General features: G+C 43.6%; 1 protein-coding gene across 2 annotated transcripts in view; it reads left to right on the top strand.

Annotated features, from left to right (window-relative positions):
• Positions 1-739: 739 nt before the first annotated feature.
• LOC135197968 (uncharacterized) overlaps positions 740-23,929 on the top strand; it is a 32,347-nt gene continuing 9,157 nt past the window's right edge. The window contains exons 1-4 of one of the 2 annotated variants that reach the window (XM_064225273.1): positions 740-999; positions 1,271-1,453; positions 22,957-23,067; positions 23,674-23,736. In XM_064225273.1, coding sequence (XP_064081343.1) covers positions 22,959-23,067; positions 23,674-23,736 — 172 coding nt within the window. In that variant the 5' untranslated portion in view covers positions 740-999; positions 1,271-1,453; positions 22,957-22,958. Of the gene's footprint in view, positions 1,000-1,256; positions 1,454-22,956; positions 23,068-23,673; positions 23,737-23,929 lie in introns of those variants that run through there. The other variant, XM_064225274.1, reaches the window with a different exon arrangement.

The raw sequence follows: 23,929 nt of genomic DNA, 5'->3' as shown, positions 1-23,929 counted from the left end.
GACATTGAAATGCTAAGGCTTTATTAACTTTTACCGTAGTGGATGGACGAGGCTGACAGACAACTGAGAGTTTAATTGCTAAATATCTCCAGACGGTAAACTTTAAATTATGTTTAAAAGAATTTTTTGTTGTTGTTTCCAGCCTAGACTATTTCTAATTGTCTCTCAGGTATGAGATTCATATAAAAAATTATTAATAAAGGCTCCAATTTAATTCCAACGACACACATCTCAATAGCTTCTGCGAACAATCAAATTCAAATTAACTATTTCCACTAGACACGTGCCTTTTACAATTCACACGAGGTCATTAGTAAAACTATAAGAACGGGATGGACATGAAAGCTGAAATTAAGTGCAGATAAGAATTACAGTTACATTGTGGGAGGAAAGGTGTCATCTTAGAAAGGCTGTGGGGGTAAAGGGGAAGGCTGATCGAGACATTTAAAATGTTAAAAAACAAAATTGATAATTAGTGACATGTGTCGCTCCATAATTTCACCGAGTGCGGGCCTGCAGTTAATCTCGACGGAGTTGGCATAGACCGTGATACAAAAAAGAAAGAAAAGAGTAAACAGTGATAACGCAAATCTGGATTAAGAACAGGCTAACTGTGAAATAACCCAATTGTTATCGCTCCAGCTGAACATCGTTAAAATAATTCTAGACTGTTTATGGTCAGTGGGTCGTGCCAAACGTAGGATAAAAAAAAAAAAAAGTAACAAGCTGGTTTGTTGGTTAGTCAGAAAGAAGTTCTAAGAACCGAAATCCGGATACGTTGCTTATATGAACATATTCATTGATTCATTGGTTACTTCGGAAGTTTTGTTCATATTGTCTGTATTGTTAAATATCGGATAAGTGAAAATATCACTGACGTTCACAGACTGCTTATGAAACAAAAAGGCCACAACGGAAAAACACATCGAACAACGGCTTCACTATATTTTATGATCAAGACCTTGCTTATGATAATCCTTCTTTTAATGGTGTTCGAAGGTTAGTAATGCCTAGTTTTCTTTTCCTAGTTTTCCTTTCCATTGATACTTCGCTATATTGATATCATGAATGAAATCCTTTGTCTCTTCCGTAAACCAGGATGTCTGCTCTATTTCAAGAGTTCCAGTGCTGTTCATATTCAATGTGGAGCAGGATATATTATTCTAATAAGTTTAGTTTATCTGTATAATACTGACTTTTAAAAATAAAATCGACACTACTCAACGAGACTAATCTCAAGTATGAACGAACGAAAGTGATTTTCACGCAGGTGTGAGCCAACGTTAGCGACACAACAAAGGAAGAAGAAGTCGTCATCAAAACACTCACAGCTGACGGGACCGTGGGCAAGGTCAGCTGGATTGATTTGTTTCAAGGATTTTTGGTACCCGCCGACTTCCTTCCTGCCCAGCAGTTCCTCATGAGATTGTGAATAAGCTGGAGATTCTGTTAGGTAAGCGAGAATAAGTTCGCTTTGCTTAGAAGTATATGAAAACGACTGTTTCCTATCTACTAGGTAAGGTAGACTTTTGTTTTGAAATGTTGGCAGACGATCACAACGCCATGAATTTTACCCTAAGCATTAACTAGTGGTCTGTATAGCCTTGAATTGGGATAGGTCATTTTTGGACTCTAAAAATTGCGTTACCCATGTTTATGCCTAGTCCATAGGTAAGCCAACCGCTTAGGAGGGTTTTGCCGTCAGTGCACCCTAGGCTACTTGAGGTTCTTTGCAGCGTCCTTCGAGCCCTAGCTGCAACCCCATTCATTCTTTTTATCGGCCTCCATTCATATCTCTTTCTACCATTTTACTCTCCATCCTTTCCCAGCAGTTGTTTCATAGGGTAAAAAACCGCATGGTACATGAGTGGACCAAGTACGATCAACGTGAACAATCCCAAATAAAGTACTACCTTATAACGCGTCCCGACATCGGAGATGGGCATCAGTCGCGACTTGTTGTTGGTGAGAAATGGAGCTAAAGACCTCTACTCTCCTTTCGAAGTAAGTATTTTCTCCAAAGTTAGAAATGAAGGCCAAATTTTAAGATTTAAACAGAGGGTAGTGAAAAGGGTGTCCACGGCAGTGGAAATCTCACCAAAATGCGTTCAACATTTTTACTTACAACTCGAAATATTTAGAAGATTGACGCCATCTCGATGTTTACGAAGTCGCTTGTGTCAATAAACTAACCATTTCCTGTGATAAATCTGCACACCACTTGTACCCACAGACGCTGGGGTACTTTCATCACAACAATCGGAAAACGGTCCCTCACCGGCTTGTTTGTTAGTAAACAACTGTTGTTCCGACTAAGTACAAACCGTCGGTTTCGGTGTCTAACAAAAGGATATCCGCGGGAACGCGCCGCCGCTACCGCATACAAAGAGTTCAAACTTGAATCGCTGTACCTGGGTCTGGGGTAACTGCGCGGGGTGTGAGCCCGGGCCAGCTTGGGTAGGTCATTGTGATACCATTCTTTTCGCGGTAGCCGTCGTGTCAACACCTACTCCTTCCGCCTTGACCCGACTTGAGATAAACAACGCATGACCGCCGACTGTAGTCTTTCTTTATCGTGATATATCTTTGACATCCTGTGCTTGAGTGCTTCCCCAGTGCCCTTTTCCTATCCTTTTATTTATCCTTTAGTATTACCTAGCATCCTAACTTCCCTTTAAGTATGGAAGGCGGATCTATGGTGGGTTTTTCGGGGAGGATTTGTGTGTGTGTTTCCGATGGCATGCGTTGCGGTACATCTTTGCCTCGCCAACCTCGGATCCTCATCTGTGGTGTATTGCTTGTAGGGGTTTTGAATGTTCCCCTGATGCATCGTGTTCAACCTGTGCGCAGTGGAATAACGATCAGTGGAGGCTCTATTATGAGGCGCATGAGAGTGTTTTCAGTGACGCTAATGTTGATGCCGATAAGCCTAGGCCTAGGCCGACTACTGTGGGGCCTAAGGACGTGTGTGAGGGGGATAGTGCCCAATTGGAGAACACTAGGCCTAGTAATCCTTCCTCCTTATTAACGGGGGACCTAGTTAGTGAGCCTAGTGTCCTTCCCAAGAAACTTAGGCTAAGAAACCTTCGTCGTCGGGGGCTAGGAAAGCAGGTAAGAGGAAAGAAGCTACCCTAGGGGCTGGATCCATGTTCCTGCCTCGAAGCGTAACAAGAAGGGGTCTGCAACCGAGAGCTTGTTCCCGCCTAGCCTAAAGGCCGAACTATCTAGGTATGACCATAGCAGTACCGAGACACAGCCGGGTGCCAAGGTAACCCCCTGTTTCCTCTCGGCACATCAGTCCAGCCCCAGGAGGGATCCGGTGACGGACCTGATGCCTCACCCTCCCATCCTGAGGACGGTGCTAAGGAGCCCCCCGGAACGGGACCCAACTCGCAGGAGGGACCCCCGGACCCCCTCCCCTCCAGAAGTTGCGGCAACCCGACGCAAGAAGCCAGCCAGCCACAACGCTCGGAGGAGGAGCATCAATGGCGACCTTTCGATGCCGCAAGGCCTAGGTCGCGCTGAGAGACCAGTGCCAGCGTTGATGCCCGAAAAAGCTAAGCCTAGCATGAGCCTAGTACCTCCGCACCACCTCCATCAGTTAGCCTAGATACAGTGGGGCCCAGGTCCTCACTCCCGCACTGGACATTGCGAACCTGGTCAAACAGGCGGTGGTGGAGGACTACTTGTAAGCTCCAAAAAGGAGGTTTCCCAGCAAGTGGAAAAGAAGAACACCAGTCTAGAGGAGTCTGCCCGTAGGATGAAGAAGCCAGGAAGAAGTTCCTTTTGGAAAAGAAGTCAGAGGAACTGTTTCCAGATTTGGGTGACAGTTCTGACTCTGATTCCGAGCCCGATTCATGCTCCGAGGGGGAGCCCGATTCTGACCCCGATTCGGACGGCAGTCAGACTAGCTCACCTGCGGAGCCCGAGCCCTTATCATTCACCAGATTCTGTCGTTGATTAGAAGCGCCAATGGCCTAACAGAAACTGAGGAACTGAACCAGGAGTTTCAGTCAGAGGTGCATAAGGTGCTCAACCTGAACGAATTCACAGCCCCCCTCGGTCAGCCTCCCCTGGAGCAACAGGTTAGGCTAGCCATGGCTAGAGCGTCCCCGAGAAGCCCACGACTTCACCAACTAGGGTATCTGAGAAACAGAGGTGGCTTCCTATCCCTGCTCAGGGGGCCAGCAGGTATTATAGGCCAACAGGTGACAAACTAAGGGAGTCTGCATATTCCAGGGACCTTGCAGATCTCTTAGATGTCAGTCTGGACGCCCTTCAGAAAAAGCACCTCTTGCTCTCTCCCTCAGAAACCGAAGGACTCATTCGCGCTCTAGCTCTGGCCCTCGCTACGAATTCGTGGATGGAACGTCTACTGGCAGCACTTCCGCAGTTTCTTACCCGAGCTCCAGCCTCAGCAGCAGCAGAACTTGTCTTCGTTCATGCAGTGTGGGATCAAGACACTCTCGCACCAAGCAGACAACTTAGCGGCCTGTGGGGCTAATATGGAGGTGAAAAGGAGAGAGAATGCCTTCAAGGAGGCCAAATCGCCAGGTGGTGAGAGACCTCCTCCCGGACTTACGGCAAAAACCCGCTGTTCCAGAAAAGAACATTATTATCCTGCGGAAGAACGTTCGCAAGGCAGCGGAGAAGAAGGAGCGATCTCTCCAATCTAGGGCTCTCTCCAATTCCGCAACCCCGGGCCATAGACCACGGCCAGCACCACAGATTAGCCAACAGGTAAGAGAAGCGCAGAGGACCGGCTTTTCCCGTGCGTAGGCGAGAGGAGAAGAAACCTTACTCTGTGTCGAAGGACAAGTTCCATAGGGAGAAGACTCGTCCCTTTCCATCAAAGAGCGGAAAAGCAGAAGGGCAACAGAAGAGAAGGAGGTCCCGCAAGAAAATTCTAGGCCAGATCCTGCCCGTCAGCGGAAGGTAGGGGGTTGCTTGGCTGCCAATTGGCAAGTGTGGCAGCAAGCAGGAGCGGAAGATTGGACCCTGCAGGTTATCAAGTCAGGCTACCGTCTTCCCTTCCAGTCTACACCCACTCTATCCCCTACCCCCATCCAAGTCCCTTCCTATCGACCGGACTCGGACCGCGGACGGGCCCTGGAGGAGGAAATATCCAAGCTACTTCAGAAAGGGGCGTTGGAAGAGGTTCAGGATCCAGGTCCAGGGTTCTACTCCAGACTCTTCCTGGTAGAAAAGGCAACAGGGGGTTGGAGGCCGGTCATAGACCTTTCACCCCTCAACAAGTTCCTTTCTCTGACAAAGTTTCGGATGGAAACGGCAGACTCCGTTCGAGCTTGTGTCAGGGAGGGAGACTTCATGGCCTCAATAGACCTGCAAGATGCCTACTTCCAAGTCCCTGTTCACCACTCCTCCAGAAAATTCCTCAGGATTGTCAGCAAGGGAAAGACTCTGCAGTTCACCTGCCTGTGCTTCGGCCACGCCACAGCCCCACAGGTGTTCACCAGGGTCTTCAAGATAGTGTCAGTTTGGGCACACGCAAGAGGCATCCGTCTCCTCCGCTACCTGGACGATTGGCTCATCTTAGCCGAGACGGCTGCGCAGTGTGCGGAGCACCTTCAGCTAGTTTTGTCATTCGTTCAGGAACTGGGAGTGGTGGTGAATGTCGACAAGTCGGATTTCACTCCCAGACAAAGGATGGTGTACCTCGGAATGACCCCTAGATTCATCCCTCATGAAGGCCTTCCCCTCGGAGAACAGGGTCTCCGGCCTAGTATCTCAAGTGGGCGGAGAGCTTTGGGGTTGGGGGCCCGAGCCCCTCCCACGGCAAAACTCTGCCAGTCCATCTTAGGACACATGGCCTCAATAGAGAGACTAGTGCCTCACAAGCATAAGGCTTATGAGGCCCGCTTCAGTGGCTGTTCAAGAAACAATGGTCTCCTCAGGAAGGGGACCCCAACAGCAAAATTCTTCTCTCCCAAGAAGTAAGGAAGTCCCTGGAGTGGTGGATGGTGCCTTCCCACCTCCAAGGGGGCATCTCTCTCAGTCCGAGAACCCCAGAGATTCTTCTCTTCACGGATGCATCAAAAGAAGGGTGGGGGGCGCACCTGACGGAGGAAGAAGTGAGCGGCCTGTGGTCGGAAGAAGAGAAAGCAGCTCACATCAATGTCTTGGAATTGAAGGCAGTCTTCCTCTCCCTTCAGCACTTCCTGTCTCAACTCCAAGGGAAAACGGTGGCCTAATGTCAGACAACTCCACGGTGGTGGCATATCTAAACAAACAGGGGGGCACAGTCTCACTGGATCTCTGTCGCCTGGCAGTACAAATCCAGGAGTTAGCAGAGGAAATGGACATCACCCTCAAGGCAAGATATATTCCAGGCAAGAAAAATGTTTGGGCGGACCATCTGAGCAGGAGGGGACAGATAATCAACACAGAGTGGTCCCTCCATCAAGAAGTAGCAGATGGCCTGATAAAAGAGGTGGGGCTCTCCGTCGATAGACCTCTTTGCCACCGCTTGGAACAGGAAACTGCCAGTGTTCTTCTCCCCACTCCCAGACCCGCAGGCAGCGGGGGAGGATGCCCTCCTGCAAGATTGGAAGAACCTGGACGCTTACGCCTTTCCGCCTTTCCTTTCCCCCTCCTCCAGAAGATCCTTCAGAAGATTCGCTACTCGCAGAACCTGCGAGTAACCTTAGTAGCTCCTTGGTGGCCGGAAGCCCCCTGGTTCCCAGAAGTGCTGGATCTTCAGTTAGAGGACGGTAAGCCTACCAGACAGAATAGATCTCCTCGCCCAACCCAACAACGGATGCCTACACCCAAATCCGTCGGCCCTCCGCTTACACGGGTTCAGACTGTCATCAAAATCCTCCGCGATAGAGGTTTTTCCAGGCAGTTAGCTGAGCCATGGCAATCCTGTGAAACCTTCCTCAGGCAGATTGTACCAGGGAAAGTGGCGACGGTTTCAAGATTGGTGTCAAGATAAAGGCATTGCCCCAGACGAGGCCGGCCACCATCCCTCAACTAGCGAGTTTTCCCCTCACCACCTCAGGAAGGATAACGACTATCCATATCGGCAGTGGAGGGTTATAGAGCGGCGTTAAATCAAGTATTCGCGTTGAAAGGCATGGACCTCGCTGCATCTCCAGAAATTTTGTTGCTCTTCAAGCACTTTAGGAAGACCTGTCCCCCGAGAGAGCTACGGACTCCCCACTGGGATATGTAGCCTTAGTCCTGGAATCCTTGAGAGGTCCTCCCTATGAGCCCTTACATTCAGCTTCCTTGAAGAACCTCACCTTGAAGACCCTTTTCCTCTTAGCCCTGGCATCTTCGAAGAGGGTCAGCGAACTACACGCGCTGTCCTACGAAGTGTCACACACCAGGCGTTGGAGGGAGATGGGGTTCTCGTTTGTCCCTGGCTTTGTAGCCAAGACTCAAGACCCATACAAGCCAGAGGAGATGTTTTCCTCTTTTTACCATTCCTTCCTTGGGGGATTTTACCCGGCTTTGACAAAGAGGAACTGATTCTATGCCCGGTCAGAGCCATGAAAGCCTACCTCAAGAGGACGAGACAGTTCAGACCGGCTATCAAACGGCTGTTCGTGGCCACGGGCAAGCATCCGAAAGAGGTGGCTAAGAATACCATCTCCTTCTGGATCAGACAGGTTATAAGAAGGGCCTACGAAAACAAGGAAGTACCAATGCCAAAGGTGAGGGCTCACGAAGTTAGGGGCATAGGCTCCTCTATGCTCTTCAGGAAGAACCTCTCAGTGGGGTCAGGTATTGAGAGCAGGCACCTGGAAGAGTCAAACCACCTTCACCTCCTTCTACCTACGAGAAGTTACGTTCAAATCTCTAGAATGTTCTCTCTGGGCCCCATTGTCCGCAGCCCAGGAGATCCTCTAGGCGTTGGTCACCCGCACTGCGTACCTCAATTTGGAAATACACACACACACACTCCCAGCAATTCCCGCCTAAGTCTGGCCGAATGTAAGGGGTATGAGTGAGTTTTCCTGGTAATATCCTACGTATGACTGTACTGTCCATGACACGACTTGGCCACTACGGACTTACCTGGAGAGTAGAATGATGGCTAAGAATCCTTCAGGAACAGCTCTCTGAGTGAGTATTAGTACCATAGGTTAGGACAACAGCCGGAGCCCCTTGGGTTCGTCCCTATTGAATCCTTACCGTGTAAAGTGTCATGAGGAGTAGGGGGTCTGGGTTAACATCAGGTCGTGTGAAGTTATTGGCGGCTCTTCAAAGGGTACATTCAGGTCACTCACCTTCCCATCCTCAGTTCGAGTCTCCTTTGTTAGACAACCGACGGTTTGTACTTAGTCGGAACAAAAGTAATTTTGTCGAAAAATTATTTTTTCCTATATACAAACCTAGGTTGTCTAACAGATTAATGGCCCTCCTCATCCACCCCTCTTTGAGTTATGGCCCCCCTTTTGAAGAGTGTGTCCTGTTTAGACTAAGTATTCTAACGGCTCAAAGAATGTATCACAATGACCTACCCAAGCTGGCCCGGGCTCACCCCGCGCAGTTACCCCAGACCCAGGTACAGCGATTCAAGTTTGAACTCTTTGTATGCGGTAGCGGCGGCGCGTTCCCGCGGATATCCTTTTGTTAGACAACCTAGGTTTGTATATAGGAAAAAATAATTTTTCGACAAAATTACTTTTTTGGTAGAAGAAGACAACGAAGCGTGCACTTCTATAATTTTTTAAATAGTAAAACATCAAGATTAGGGTAGATCATCACAGCAGGCCACGCAGGCCAGCTACCATCAATGCAAGTCACCCTCGAAAAAGTACATTATAACGCGTCCTGACACCCGAGATGGGCATCAGTCGCGACTTGTTGTTGGTGAGAAACGGAGCTAAAGACCTCTACTCTCCTTTCGAAGTAAGTATTTTCCCCAAAGTTAGAAATTAAGGCCAAATTTTAAGATTTAAACAGATTTAAACAGAGGTACTGAAAACGGTCTCAAACGTAGTGGAAACCTCACCAAAACGCGTTCAACAGTTTTTACTTACAACTCGAGGTAGCTTGTGTCAATAAACTAAACCATTTCCTGTGATAAATCCGCACACCACTTGTACCCACAGACGCTGGAGCACTTTTATCACAACAATCGAAACACGATTTCTCATCAACAACAAGCCAGGCGTAAACAGCTGTTGGGTAGAAGATGACGAGAAGCGTGCTCTTGGCTAATTTTTAAATAAGTAGTAAAACATCAATATTTTACATATTTATGATGATTAATTTGAAAATATTCGTTATTGAAAAGTAACTCGACTCTGACTCAAATTTAAGTAATTATTTTTCTGAATTAGAACGTTCTTTCAAGTTCTGTATTATGACGTCACGACATCTTGACTTTCGTACCTATTGTAAATAATTGCTATACTCAACTGTCATTGCAGAACAGTTTACCAGTTATTCATGCAGATTGTTATCAGCTATACATGTAATTGTTATAATCGTAATGCGCATATATATCTTTATTATTTACTTTTTTGGATATATGAAGATGTTTTACTCGGGGGGGGCGGGATTGGATTTCGCCGTAGTGTGACGCAATCGTTTTCGGTCCATGGGCCTCTGTCTGTTTTCGCACCATAAGAAATTATGGGGCCGAATTTGCATGACCAGAAAGTCGTTTTAAAAGAGGAAAGTTAGCATTGAGGGCATATGTTTTTTGACTGAGAAAAATACAAATTTATTCAATAGCTAGCTTGTAAAAATACTTGGTTATAAAAACTTGATTGACAACTAAGCAGCATGTCTACTATGGGTTCAGAGACAGTGCAAGCACGTTTTTGGGCAATACCTATTTCTGTAACGAAACACTCGTACAGAGCGAGATTTTTCTTTAGTGCATTACCCCCAGTGCCGTAATTTATAAGGGTTATCGTGAATCACTAATCGTAAAGAATAACTACACTTGTCCTTGTACTAATAGACCAAAACTCCATTATCAGAAATGGATAGGAACACACCAGTAAACAGCTCCACCTACCCTCTCCCCCACCTCCACCGCCACCCCTGTCCTTCTTCCTTCCTTCACCTTCCCTTCTCTCAGCCAGATGTACGAAAACGTTAGAAACATTTGATTTTTGTCTACGTTAGAAATATCTGTAATTTTTCGGGTAATTTGGTTGCAAAAAAGAGATAATATACATGAATTAAATCAAAATTTTTAAATAACAATGTAAATTTAAACTAAATAACGAGTAAAGTAAACAGTTTAGGGAATAAAACTTTGCAGTTTCGTCGTCTGTCGTCGTCTGTCGTCGTCTGCTGTTTGTAATTGTGTTTATGGCGCGCGCGCTTAGAAACCAGGAACAGCAACGGGTTTAAAGTGCAATGTGGAGTGAACTGAGACCAAAATGTGTATAATAACAATCAAATAAGCACTGTGGAGTTTCAGTTGTGATGGCAGTAAGGATAAAAACCGCGATTACAAGGTAAAGAATGAATTCAGTTCCAACCATAACCCGGGAATAACAAGTTTCATACTTTCACTAATATAGGCAACAAAATGTTGTTTTATTGTGCTGATTACAACTGCAATCTTGAGTAAGATCAATAAACGTTACATACATACGCTAACATTGTTCAAATGAGTGCTGGGAAGGCTGGGGAAAGATGGTGTCCGTCACTGATGAGAACCGTCCATGAAAAACTTAGCCGCCATATTGGATTTCAAAACTGCCTTGAAAACATATTTTACGAAGAGCTCACATGCTTATTTAGTTCGTATGGCTTTCATATATCACAATATGTTGACGAAACTTCAGTCTTTTAAATGGTATGCTTAGAGTTGCAATTGTATTCATGTTTCACCAATTAAATATCGAGTGAATAAGACCCGTCTACCGTGATGAGGGTTGGCCTGTACTGATGTTTCCCCCTATACATATTTATGATGATTAATTTGAAAATATTCGTTATTGAAAAAGTAACTCGATTCTGACTCAAATTTAAGTAATTATTTTTTGGAATGAGAACGTTCTTTTAAGTCCTGTATTATGACGTCATGACATCTTGACTTTCGTACCTATTGTAAATAATTGTTTTACTCAACTTTCTTGCAGAACAGTTTACCAGTTATTCATGCAGATTATCAGCTCTTCATGTAATTGTTATAATCGTAATGCGCATATATATCTTTATTATTTACTTTTTGGATATATGAAGATGATGTACTGCCAGATTATCGCCGTAGTGTGACGCAATCGTTTTTGGTCCCTGGGCCTCTGTTTTTGCACCATAAGAAATTATGGGGCCGAATTTGCAATGACCAGAAAGTCGTTAAAGAGGAAAGTTAGCATTGATGGGCATATGTTTTGATTGAGAAAAATACAAATTTATTCAATAGCTAGCTTGTAAAAAATACTTGATTACAAAAAACTTGATTGACAACTAAGCAGCATACTTACTATGGGTTTCAGCGACAGTGCAAGCACGTTTTTGGGCAATACCTATTTCTGTAACGAACACTCGTATCAGAACGAGATTTTGCTATAGTGCATTACACCTAGTGCCGTAATTTATAAGGGTATCGTGAATCACTAATCGTAAAGAATAACGACACTTGTCCTTGTACCAAGAGACAAAAACTCCATTATGCAGAAATGGATACGAACACGCGTAAAAAGCTCCACCTACCCTCCCCCCCCCTCCACTGCCACCCCTGTCCTCTCTTCCTTCGCCTTCCTTTCTCTCTCTCTCTCTGTTGCCAATTGGTATGTTTTCACCCTCCAAACTGGGTATAAGACTTAAACAAAATGTGGAAATTGGTGAAATCAGCCTATGTATTGAAAGTATATATACAAAAATATTAAAGTAATATTATCATTATTGCATTACTATGACAACTAGAATTCATGGAAACAGTATATAATAATTCATCAGTGTATGTGTGAAGCTCCACTAATGTGGCAACGATGATTTTGCCATTCTTAGCATGCAAACATTAAAGGTTACATTTATTTCTGGCACACAGTTATTAAGAAAATCAAAATACTAATATAGACTTAAATCAATGAAAAGTGCTAGCAAAAAAAAAAGAAAAAACATTATAATCCACTTATCCGTAGTCTGTTCCTTTATGGTTTTCGGCAGCCAGGTGTACGACAAGGTTAGAAACATTGGATTGTATCTACTTTAGAAATATCTGTAATTTTTTGTGGTGATTTGGTTGCAAAAAAGGGATAATAGACATGAATTAAATTAAAATTTTTAAATAACAAAGTAAAGTGAACTAAATAATGAGTAAAGTAAACAATTTAGGGAATAAAACTTTGCAGTGTCGTCGTCTGCTGTTTGTAACTGTGTTTGTGGCGTGCGCGCTTAGGAACCAGGAACAGCAACTTGGTTAAAGTGCAATGTGGAGTGAATTGAGACCAAAATGTGTATAATAACAATCAAATAAGCACTGTGGAGTTTCAGTTGTGATGGCAGTAAGGATAAAAACTACCGATTACAAGGTAAAAATGAATTCAGTTCAAACCATGACCCCGGGAATAACAAGTTTCATACTTTCACTAATATAGGCAACAAAATGTTGTTTTATTGTGCTGATTACAACTGCAATCTTGAGTAAGATCAATAAATGTTACATATATACGCTAACATTGTTCAAATGAGTGCTGGGAAGGCTGGGAAAGATGGTTTCCATCCGTGAACAGACCCGTCCATCCACACAATAGCCGCCATATTGGATTTCAAAACTGCCTTGAAAACATATTTTACGAAGAGCTTCACATGCTTATTTTAGTTTGTATTGGGCTTTCATATATCACATTATGTTGACGAAACTTCAATCTTTTTAATGTTATGCTTAGAGTTGTAATTGTAGTCTTGTTTCACCAATTAAATATCGAGTGAATAAGACCCGTCCAGCGTGATGATGGTGGATCGTCCGTGATTTTTTAGCCTATTTTCTCCAGTTAGAAATTAAGGCCATATTTTAAGATTAAACTGAGGGTAATGAAAAGTGTGGCCATACGCTGTGCACACTACCTCCATGACGCTTTCGAAATTTTTACTAACAACTATAAATATTTCGAAGATTGACGCCATCTCGATGTGTGTGGAGTCTCTTGTTTCAACAAACTTCCCATTTCCTGTGCTAAATCCGCACACTACTTGTACCTATAGACACTGGGGCACTTTATCACAACAATCGTAAACTCCGACTTCCAACCACTACCTTTTTAAGGAAACTACGATTTTTGGTGGAAGAAGAAGAAGAAGCGTGCACTAGATAATTATTTAAATAAATAGTTAAATGGCAGTATGAGGTCATGAATTGCATAAATATTTTTACATATTCATGATTATTATTTTGAAAATATCGTTATTGAAAAAGTAACTAGACTCCTGACTCAAATATCAACAGTTTTGCTTGGGAACGGTACCTCCGGCCCTCTTTGCGCTCTTCAGTTGTTTATCAGTTTTGCCAATTGGTATGTATTTACCCTCCAAACTGGGTATAAGACTTACACAAAACTGGGGAAATGAGTGAAATTAGCGTATCTATTTGTAGTATATACACATATTAGAGCAATTTTATCATTACTGCATTATTGTGACAACTAGATTTCATGGAAACAATTTGTCAATGAATTGGCATATGTGTGAAGCTCCACTAGATTGGCAAAGACGAGTCGTATGTACTTCAGAAATATCTGTAATTTTTCAGTGTTAATTTGGTTGCAAAAAAGGGATTATAGACATGAATTAAATAAACATTTTGAAGTAACAAAGTAAAGTTAAACTAAATAATGAGTAAAGTAAACAATTAAGGGAATAAAGCTTTGCACCTCATAAACTGTTTACTCGTGTGCTGCTCGTAACTGTGTTTGTGGAGTGAGCGCTTAGGAACCAGGAACCGCAGTGTAGTTCAAGTGGAATTTGGAGTGAATTAAGACCAAAGTGTGTATAATTACAATCAAATAAGCACTGTGGAGTTTCATTTGTGATGGCAGTGAGGATAAAACCGCCGATTACAAGGTAAAAATGATTCAGTTCAAACCATGACCCCAGGAATAAAAAGTTTCATAATTTTACTAATATAGGCAACAAAATGTTTTACTGTGCTAATTACAACTGCAATCTTGAGTAAGATTATGAACATTACATATATACGCTAACATTGTTCAAATGAGTTCTGGGAAGGCTGGGAAAGATGCTGGCTTGGCTGTGGTTATGAATGACAAGTCACGCGGTTACCGCCATATTGGATTTCAAAACTGCCTTGAAAACATATTTTACGAAGATCTCACATGCTTATTTTAGTTCATATGGCGCTTTCATATATCACATTATGTTGACAAAACTTCAATCTTTTGAATGGTATGCTTAAAGATGTAATTGTATTCTTGTTTCACCAATTAAATATCGAGTGAATAAGGCTGAGCCACGCGATGACGATGGATCGACTGCGGTGTTTCTCCCTAGTGCAAATGAGGTTTTCCTTCTTTTATACCTTTAAAACTTTCTTTTACGCCTTTAAAACTTTCCTCACTCTGTTTCCGTTTCTGCGCTGAATGACTCTATAAATCCCAGCTCTTGCTCTTGGCATAGATTTTAATTCCAATTCCAATAGACAACCCATTTGGTAAAATTTTACTTAAGCTACCTATTATCATATGTAAGACTTGAAAATATAATTTTCATATGTTGTAATGTGTGCTTTGGATGCATCTGATGTTCATTTCTTTTGCTGTAAAGTTTTACTTTGATCCCAGCATCTCAACCGTGAGTGCTGTTAAGGAGACCTAAGATCACAGCATATAAACTCTAATATCAAATGATGATTTGAAGTAAATAACAGCTACCATTGTCAGGCGTAAGAAAGGTGAATCCTTCAGCTGAAGTGAAATGTAAAAATGCATAGGTGTGAGATTTTTATTTTAGGTTTTCAGATGCATTATTTAAGATTATATAGTGGCAAACAACCCATTATAACTGAGGATACTGGAAACAAACTGAGCTGGTCAGAGGCCAGGTATCCAAAGGTAATTCCAATCATAACTAGTACATTCATAATAAATCTCATATCATCTAATCCTGCCTAAAAACCATTTTGTTCATGAAACTTACCTGTCAGATATATATATAGCTGTATTTTCTGAAGTCCGACAGAAATTCAAAAACTTCCGGCACACACAGTGGTCGGCCAGGTGGTTAGTACCCATTCCCGCCGCTGGGAGGCGGGTATCAGGAACCATTCCCATTTTCTATTCATAATTTTTCTGTCGCCGGTGCTGGAAACACCTGTTTTCAGTACCTCCGTCTTAGGATTTTGGAAACTTCATGGCCGCTAAATATCCTAATTGTCTTTTGATTTATTGACTTGGATTTGTGGCTAGGCATACGCTATCTTAAATTGTTTTGAATATGATTCATTTTTGTATATCTGAATCTAGTTAGGCTAGTTTCAGAGGGTGTTGTCTGCTAAGATAGGGTGTGGCTACCGAAAGCTTCGGTAGTTCCGCACTCGATATGCACGAGGGCTATGTGTCTTGCTTCTTTGTTGAGATTTGTCATGTAAGGAGTGTGAGACTTTGTCTAATTCCGTAAGGAAGACGTATGATTCGTATGTACGCAATTAATCAGTAAACAAAGTCAGGGTAGGCTAACCTCCCTGTAGACTTTATTTTGCCTAACCCTGTAGTATGGCCTACGGGCTATAAATATGTCTCGTGAGGTAATGCCCTTTACGTTATAGATTCCATCTGTATCTTGGAATCTAAGGTGCTCGCTCTCCTATCATTGTGGTGAAGAGTGCTACTTCTGTAGTTGTTACTCCTAACCCTGTAATGTTGCCTTCGGGCCCTAAACAGTTTCTGTAGAGGGTATTGACCTTTCTCTGATACTCTATCGATTCGTAACTTAGAATCGAAAGTGCTGGCTTTGGAGAGCAAAAGTGATGTGGCTAAGTGCAGTGACAGTGCCCCTTGTGTAGTGGAGGGTGCGTCAGATCGGCCTTATTTCGCCTCTAGGCCGGGACCTCTGCTTGACTCCCAGGAACGGAGAGAGCATGTCGAAAGCCGAAGGAGGGTTACGAGGAACTCCCACCGATCTGACGTGCCTTCGGCAGACCTGAAGTTACTCCCAGGCTGCCAAAGTGCGTGCACGAATCCTGAAGGATTGCTTCTCGTCCTCCGAAGTGTCCTCCCTGCGCAGGGTTTGGAGCTTTCGGAAGGACTCGCGCCCTCTAAATAGAAGCTTTATAGAAGAGGACGTTTCACGTCCTCTCTCTCTCTCTCGTCATGCGTTGCAGTGAGAAGTAAGAAGGCGAACGTCGCCTGAACTCGTGTACGTCTTTCCACCGAGAAAAGGGAAAGCAAGTCATATTAGCAGGACGCTTTTGAGCGCGGACGTCCTAGCTTTGTTGCTGTGAGAATAAGAAGGCGTTCCCTCGCCCCGCGTATTCTCACACGATCAACCCTTCACCTGAGACTGCTTCGTGCAGTCGGTTTTCTCTCCGAGATGTCTAATGCTCTTCCCTGAAGGCAGTTTCGCTTGCATTGACGCCTGTCAGGAGCGTGACGCTTTACTGCACGCTGTTTTTTTGACGCTCGGCTTGGACGCCAGGCGCGCGCGGGTGCACGCCAAGCGCGCACCAGTAGACGCCTGAGGCTGAGCGCCCCAGCCAGTGGATACCGGGCGAGCCGAAGCAGCGCGCCCGAGAGTGCTTGCGCTGCCTCGCCAGTGGACGCTGAGCGTGCTCCGCTGCTCGCCAGTGGAGACGCCGAGCGTGCTCGCTGCTCGCCAGTGGAAGCCGACGTGCTCCGCTGCTCCTCCAAAGTGGGACGCCGAGCGTGCTCGCTGCTCGCCATGGACCCGAGCGTGCTCGCTGCTCGCCAGTGGACGCCGAGCGTGCTCGCTGCTCGCCAGTGGACGCCGAGCGTGCTCGCTGCTCGCCAGTGGACGCCGAGCGTGCTCGCTGCTCGCCAGTGGACGCCGAGCGTGCTCGCTGCTCGCCAGTGGACGCCGAGCGTGCTCGCTGCTAGCCAGTGGACGCCGAGCGCGCGCGCCAGCGCACGCCAGGTGTGTCGCCTGGCTGAACGTTTCTGTTGAAGTCTTCAAGCTGATTTGGGCCTAAAGATTTTTTACCTAACTTCGGTGATCCCTTCTACATCACCTGCGAAGAATGTGAAGTAAGCAGTGCTTCGGAGGAAGCTTAAAGTGAAAAAGCAACTTCGTTTTCGAAACCCAGCAAGACCACGGGTTTCGTGAATTATAGAGGTCTCTGTCAGTAATATTGCTTTTCGTAAAGTCCAGGATTGGATGGAGTTATGGAAAGCTCAAGGAAAGATCTCTTTTGCTCTACCGCAGTCAAGACTTTGCGGTAAGGCAGCTATGGGTTATGTAAAAGCTCGACGTCCTGCACGTCAGGACTCTCGGCAACGTTCAGTAGGATTCTTGCAAAGGCACTCATCAAAAGGAGGAAAGCGCAAGACAGGACTTCCTTTGCCATACTGCCAATAAATTTTGATACGGGAGAGGAAGCTGGTTGGAGAGTTTCTTCCTCTTCCCAGGATAATTTTGCAAGCTTTTTAGCCCATCTGAAAGGGCTTTTCAGATGATAGATTTTGTTAGTTCCTAGTCGGGACTACGCTGCCGAATTGAACATCGTCGTTCTACCTGTCGTAAGCCGTCTCTTAACAGGATTCTTGCCCCTTCCTCGTTTGAGACGGGAATCGAAAATAAAATACTCGACTTCCTGGATTACGTTTTGTCAATTCAGTGAATTTCCCCCATTGACAATATACTATCGTTTTGTCAAGTAAGTGGGTATCCCCTCATTGACCAATTATCTCTTTGTCCCGTAAATGGGTTAGTTCTCATTGACAAACTTCTCATTAACTTTATATTGCGTAAGCGGATAAGCTCTTATTGACAAGATTCGGAAGAGCTCTCATTCATCATTCGCAGACTCGTACAAGAAATAGACTTGTAGACTACGTCAATGAACGCTTATGTCCAATAACATAAGAAGCTTGAGCTGTCCGCTTCAATTCTCTTGAGTTTTGTTTATGAAACTTGCCTGTCAGATATGTATGTAGCTGTATTTCCGAATTCAGCTATAGTATATATGTCTGCCAGGTAAGTATGAAAAAACTTTATTGCAATATAATATCATATTTTGCCTTGCGTTATTTTACTACTGGTTGGTTCAAGTCATATACGCTTGCTGTAGTTACCTCTTCGGATGGCAACCGAGAGGTCTATTGTCTATTTATTAATTTAAGGACATTTAATCGTTACTCCCTGCAGCCTTCCAGGAGTTTCCGATTTATCTTTTACCGTTGTATGGTAGTGTTATGACGACACAAATGCATCTATATATTTAGCGTTTTCTGTTTCGCTTAAATATACCAGCTTGAGAGTCTCTTTATGCTAAAAATTACGGACCTATTTCTTCGTAGAATAGGGTAGCTGGCAACCCAGGCATAAAAGTTAAGAGACGACGATCGTAAGCTGCTGCTGTCACTGTCCTCTCCGCCAGTCCAAACGAGGCAGTACCAGCTCGTTCGCTGTCATGCCCGGTAGGTTACGTCTCTCTCTCCTGCGGGATTGACTGACTAACCGTATCTCTGTGCTGGCAGTTACGTCTCTCTCTCTCCTGCGGGATTGACTGACTAACTGTATCTCTGCCCTACAATCACGGACTTTAGCCTAAGATTGAGGGGATTTCTTACATGAATGAATAAACATTGCATTCGTTTTGCCTTACTATGTTCTCAGACATATCTCTTACTCCTTTCGGTGCTCGTTACCGCACGGTATAGGACTACGAGTCTACCGCAACATTTCACTATTATATGCTCTCCTGCTTAGGCAAAGCGCAGCCTTTTTAGGGAAGTAAACATACTGTGTGAGGGAATGGATGAGCTTGCTGGGGACCATTTCCTTCCTAAAGAAGTTTGTTTCCCTGAATAGACTGCAATTCAGACCTCTACAGTTTTTTCCTACCGGGAAACTGAAATTTTATTAAAGATCTAGGAATGATTCTGAACATCTCTCGGTGCGTTAAGTATCACTTGAGGTGATAGAAAGAAGGTGCCGGACATCTGGAGAGGGTTTCAGATGTCCTGGATCATAATCTGAAAGAAGTGGAAGCAATTCTGTCGTCCCTCCAGTCCTGGAAACGAGTTTTTGGAACCAGTGGTCCATATCAACTCTGATCTTCCACAGCTCTCTCATATCTTAGGAAGTATCTTCTCTCGGTCCCTGTTCGGGTTTACGAGAAAGAGCCTATTATAACAACAGGCGTAGAATGTAACGATCCTCTAGAGGTTCGTTACAGGATTGCAAAAGTCCGTACGAATCGTCTCGATCGACGGCAGCAACTACTGACTTCCGAGTGGAATCTTTCTTTAGAAGTATGTTGAGAGTGATGGAGACTTTAGGGACGTCCTTTCATACATCTCTTCGCTATGATATTGAACAGGGATGGATGTTTAGTCTTTTCCCCTTTTTCAAACGCTTAGGAAATGTAATAAGATGATTTATACCATCACAGGGAGCGACAATGACGCTAATCGCCCCATGTTGGCCTTCAAGATCCTAGATTCACAGAGGTCACGTCCTTCCAAGGACCTTTTCCGAGAGAGTCGGTCTACTTTAACACGAAAGGTACCTATAACCTCTCCGCTCTGAGTCTGACTACGTTCAGACTATCGAGATGTTGACAGCATAAGATTGCCGTCTTCCCTTTCCATTTGAAGAATGGGATAAGCTGGCAGTCACAACTATTAAAGAATACGCAAATATGTTGTTGACGGCCTTTGGGCTCAGAGATTTGCTTCTGTCAAACAACAAAGCCCTTCACGATCTTTGAGTTCTGTGGAATCTCGAAACTCGCTCACCATCTACTTTTTGTCTCACCTGTTTTCTCGGAGTCAGACACTCGTGCGAGATCAGGAGACACATAGTGGCCCTGAGTTTCTTGTTGACGAAGTCGGTTGCGTTTACACACCCCCGATGATCGTTTAACATGAGACCAGGTTGGACTGTCAGGCATTCGTCCTTCGGGACTGAATCGCCCTTTTGCTCCTCGCTCCTTTCTCCTGGCACCAGAAGCTCGAGTCAGGAGTGGCTCAGGAGTTGATTCGCTAACAACGTTGGGTTGCGTTCATACCCCAAGGTTTGCTTAGCTTGAATCGCCCAGGCAGTCCAGACACTCATCCTTCAGCGAAGAATAGTGCCTTATGGTCTTCAGGGTACAGCCTTGCTATCCTTGATGCGTCTGACTGGTCAACTGGTCGGTCACCTGACTTTAGTACAGACTGACTGACTGTGCATGTCCAGATCGAAGCTTTCAATATGGAACTTAGACATAGTCTGAAGTTCTTGATGTCAAAGCATTCTAACATCTCCTACCTGTTAACTTCTTGCACGTGATCAGGAAGGCCTTTTTCTAACCACCCTAGATACAACAAAGAGGGTTAGTGAGGTTTTCAGCCATCGTCAGAAGTTTTGGCATTAGAGAACACAAGGCGGTGCGTTCTCTAAGCCTTCCGTTGTGGCCTAAGAATTGAAACCCGTCTTGTTCTTGGGCCAGGAGCTTGGAATCAAGGATGGCACAAGTTATTGGGCAGGAGCCAGAGAGAGTCCTGTGCCCTGTCAGGTCTCTCAAGTTTTATCTACATAAAACTCAAGAAAGTCGAAGTCGTACGGACAATCTGCAGTGTTCCGAAAAGACCAGACTTGCCCATATCGAAGAACACCCTGGCTTTATTGTTAAGGAGTTCTTTCAAAAAAGCTCCTTCATTGTGTTGGCACAAAGATTTGAAATCTTTTGATTTGAATGCTCACGAGGTGAGGGCGCGGCCTCGGAAGCATTTCAACAGAGCATGGCACTCAGCAACATCCTGAGTACCATGTTTTAGCGAAGCAACTCTGTGTTCAATTCACACTCCCTACGAGATGTGAAGATGGCATATGAGATCTGCTGCTCGCTAGGGCCATACGTGTCTGCAGACACAATCTTGGGGGCAAGTAGTACCACTCATCCTATCCTGTAGAAAATGGTTAGGAAGAGCTCTTAATTTAGTAGTTGAGTCGCCGACAACGGTGACTTCTTAACTCTTAAGCCTTAGTTAACACACCTTAACTTTGGCTAGGTTGGTCAGGTGGTGATATATATTTTTATATATGTATTTATTTTACTTCTTAGCCCTCATGGTATGGTCAATATGGTCTAGTCACGTCGTGGTCTCGCCCCTGTTGACAGATCATCTGGAGTGCACCAGCTATATAGGTCTCTACCTCGCTGGCAACTCTAGTAGCACAAGCAGACTTACGTGGCAATAACCACGAAGCCAGCAATGCTAACAGGTGGAACCAAGATGTAAATCATCTGCATGCATTTGTTTCCCAAAATCCTTCTATTCTGTCCCTTCCCACCTCCAACGGTGGGATTCAGCTATACGTATATATATCTGACAGGTAAGTTTCATGAACAAAATGATATTGTTATGATACAATAAAGTTTGTTCATACTTACCTGGCAGATATATATAATTAAGTACCCACCCACCTCCCCTCAGGGGACAGTGGAAATAAAAATTATGAATAGAAAATGGGAATGGTTCCTGATACCCGCCTCCCAGCGGCGGGAATGGGTACTAACCACCTGGCCGACCACTGTGTGTGCCGGAAGTTTTTGAATTTCTGTCGGACTTCAGAAAATACAGCTATATATATATCTGCCAGGTAAGTATGAACAAACTTTATTGTATCATAACAATATCATATTCATACAGTATATGTTTATAAGCATAATGATGTGCGACATTTAATAACCATACAGAGAGGATTATAGAATTATCATTGCCAATGCTTTTTATTTCAGCCTTTCCCATTATGGGATTAGACAGAGATGGTTACTAATATAATTATTTATTTTCAGGGTTTTTATAGTGTACTATTTCATAAAATACACTTGCTTCAGTCTCAGTTGATGCCTGTCCTTGGTAGTAGCCTCACTGACCATGACCACCATTGCTCCTAGGTTTTCGTGATGTTCTTGCTGCTGCTGCTTAAGTAACTCTCACTGTAAATCTTGTCCCGGGTTGGAGATGGCCATGGTCATGAGATTGAAGCAGCATGGGCATGTGTCACACACTTCCTCCACCTCTTTTTCACGTTCTTCCTTGCCTTCATATCTGGACCAGCACAGGCACAGAAAGAAGGCCTGGAAGGCAGCTCCCATAAGAATGCTAGGAAGTCTTTGTGCTGATGTTAAAATCTTGGTGGGGTGATCTTTTGCTGGAGTATTCCTTTGTTTTCCTTAGATCACTGTTCTTTGGGAAAGCTTTTTGCAATGCTCTAAGTTAAAGTCCTAAGAAAGGAGCTTTTCCACAGCCCCTTCCTTATAATTTGCACTTCTGCAATAACTGAACTTCACTTCAAGGATAACCTTTCTTTGACAAATGGTCAGAGTTCTGTATTCTGCCATGGTTTGACCATAAGGTGTTATCTTAGAGAGAGGGGAGTTATTTTATTGCATCAGATGTCCTGATCATGGATCACATGTTAACATAACTCATTGTGCATGATATTGACACAGCTATTTTTTAGTTTGTGTGGCTCATATAAATTATTTTTATGTATTTTAAAGATTGTTTTATTTCAAAGTTATCTCTTGAGCTGTTTGTAATAATTTCAGAAATGGAAACTATTAATAAGAGCAATTTTTGTAATTAGGGTACTCTCTGTGGTCTTTCCATGCATACATAATGAGGCAGAGACAACTGTTACTTCATACATTAACTGTTTTGACTTTTCTGGATAATTCTTTGTTGCAGGTCTCTGTTACTAATGCTTCAATTGTATTTGTTTGTTTTAAAAGTTAGTGAAAGATTTTGTATTGATATAGAAATGGCAAGACTATGATAATTTTGTTTTGATACAAAAATGGTAAGTCAAGATATCTTGTTTTGATTCCAGAAATGGAACAGGAAGTACTGATCAGGGTTTCCAATGCCTCACCATACAAGCCTCCCTTGAATAAGTGCCCGCTTACAGCAGTTAGTTGGCGAAGAAAATCCAGAGATGAGTGTAAGTATGTTGCATGAATGTCTGTATTATATTTATACAGTCTACTTGACTTGATTAATATGGTGTTGCTTTGCATAGCACGCTGTAGAATGTAGGTGGTACTCAAGGTTTATCCTTTTGGCTCCGGGTGTATTGTATTCTACCATTTATTTTTCATCTGTTCTCTTAGGTGTCTTTTTATCTGTTCAACATCTTCACTTTTGCATTGTTTAAGCTTCTTTACTTTTGTTGTGTTCCAATTTTCACCTCTTGTGTAACAAATTTTTTGGATAAGCTGAGAAAGATTGTAAATGTTACTCAACAGCCTTGTTAATTAAGTTATAATCATCGTCATAGTGACTACTTGACCATTTAGTAACTTAAGGGGTATTTTCTGAACTCTTCCATACTGAAAAAACGCAGGCTAATGACAATGCTGTACTACATATTAATCATGAACCTAGTTTTGATTTTTCAGAAAAAAATTTTCATTTTGCTATTTCCTTTAGTTATTTTGAGGTTGATAGCTTATGTACTGTATATACTCATGCATTATGATACAATGATACTACTGTATATAGTTGTAAATAATTCCATTAAAAGTTTATTTCATAATATCTGTTACAGTGTCTTCGCTATCTCTGTCTGTTCTTAAAATGCTGAAGAAAGAATTACAAGACATCGTTCAGAGTGAGTAGCACATGACTCTTCTTGTATCTTATGTAAGCCCGCTATACGTATGTACTTAAAAACTGTAGATTATGAGAGTAATTGGGGCATTTTTATAGTTCACAAGCATACAAATAGTTTGCCTTAACGATACAGTAACACTTCTATTTTTTGGCCATATAGGACTAAATAGAAGAGAATCTTTCTGTCACTA

This window comes from Macrobrachium nipponense, chromosome 21, assembly GCF_015104395.2.
Source record: "Macrobrachium nipponense isolate FS-2020 chromosome 21, ASM1510439v2, whole genome shotgun sequence".
In the NCBI taxonomy this organism is placed as follows: domain Eukaryota; kingdom Metazoa; phylum Arthropoda; class Malacostraca; order Decapoda; family Palaemonidae; genus Macrobrachium; species Macrobrachium nipponense.
This window is presented reverse-complemented; position numbering and strand designations above follow the sequence as displayed.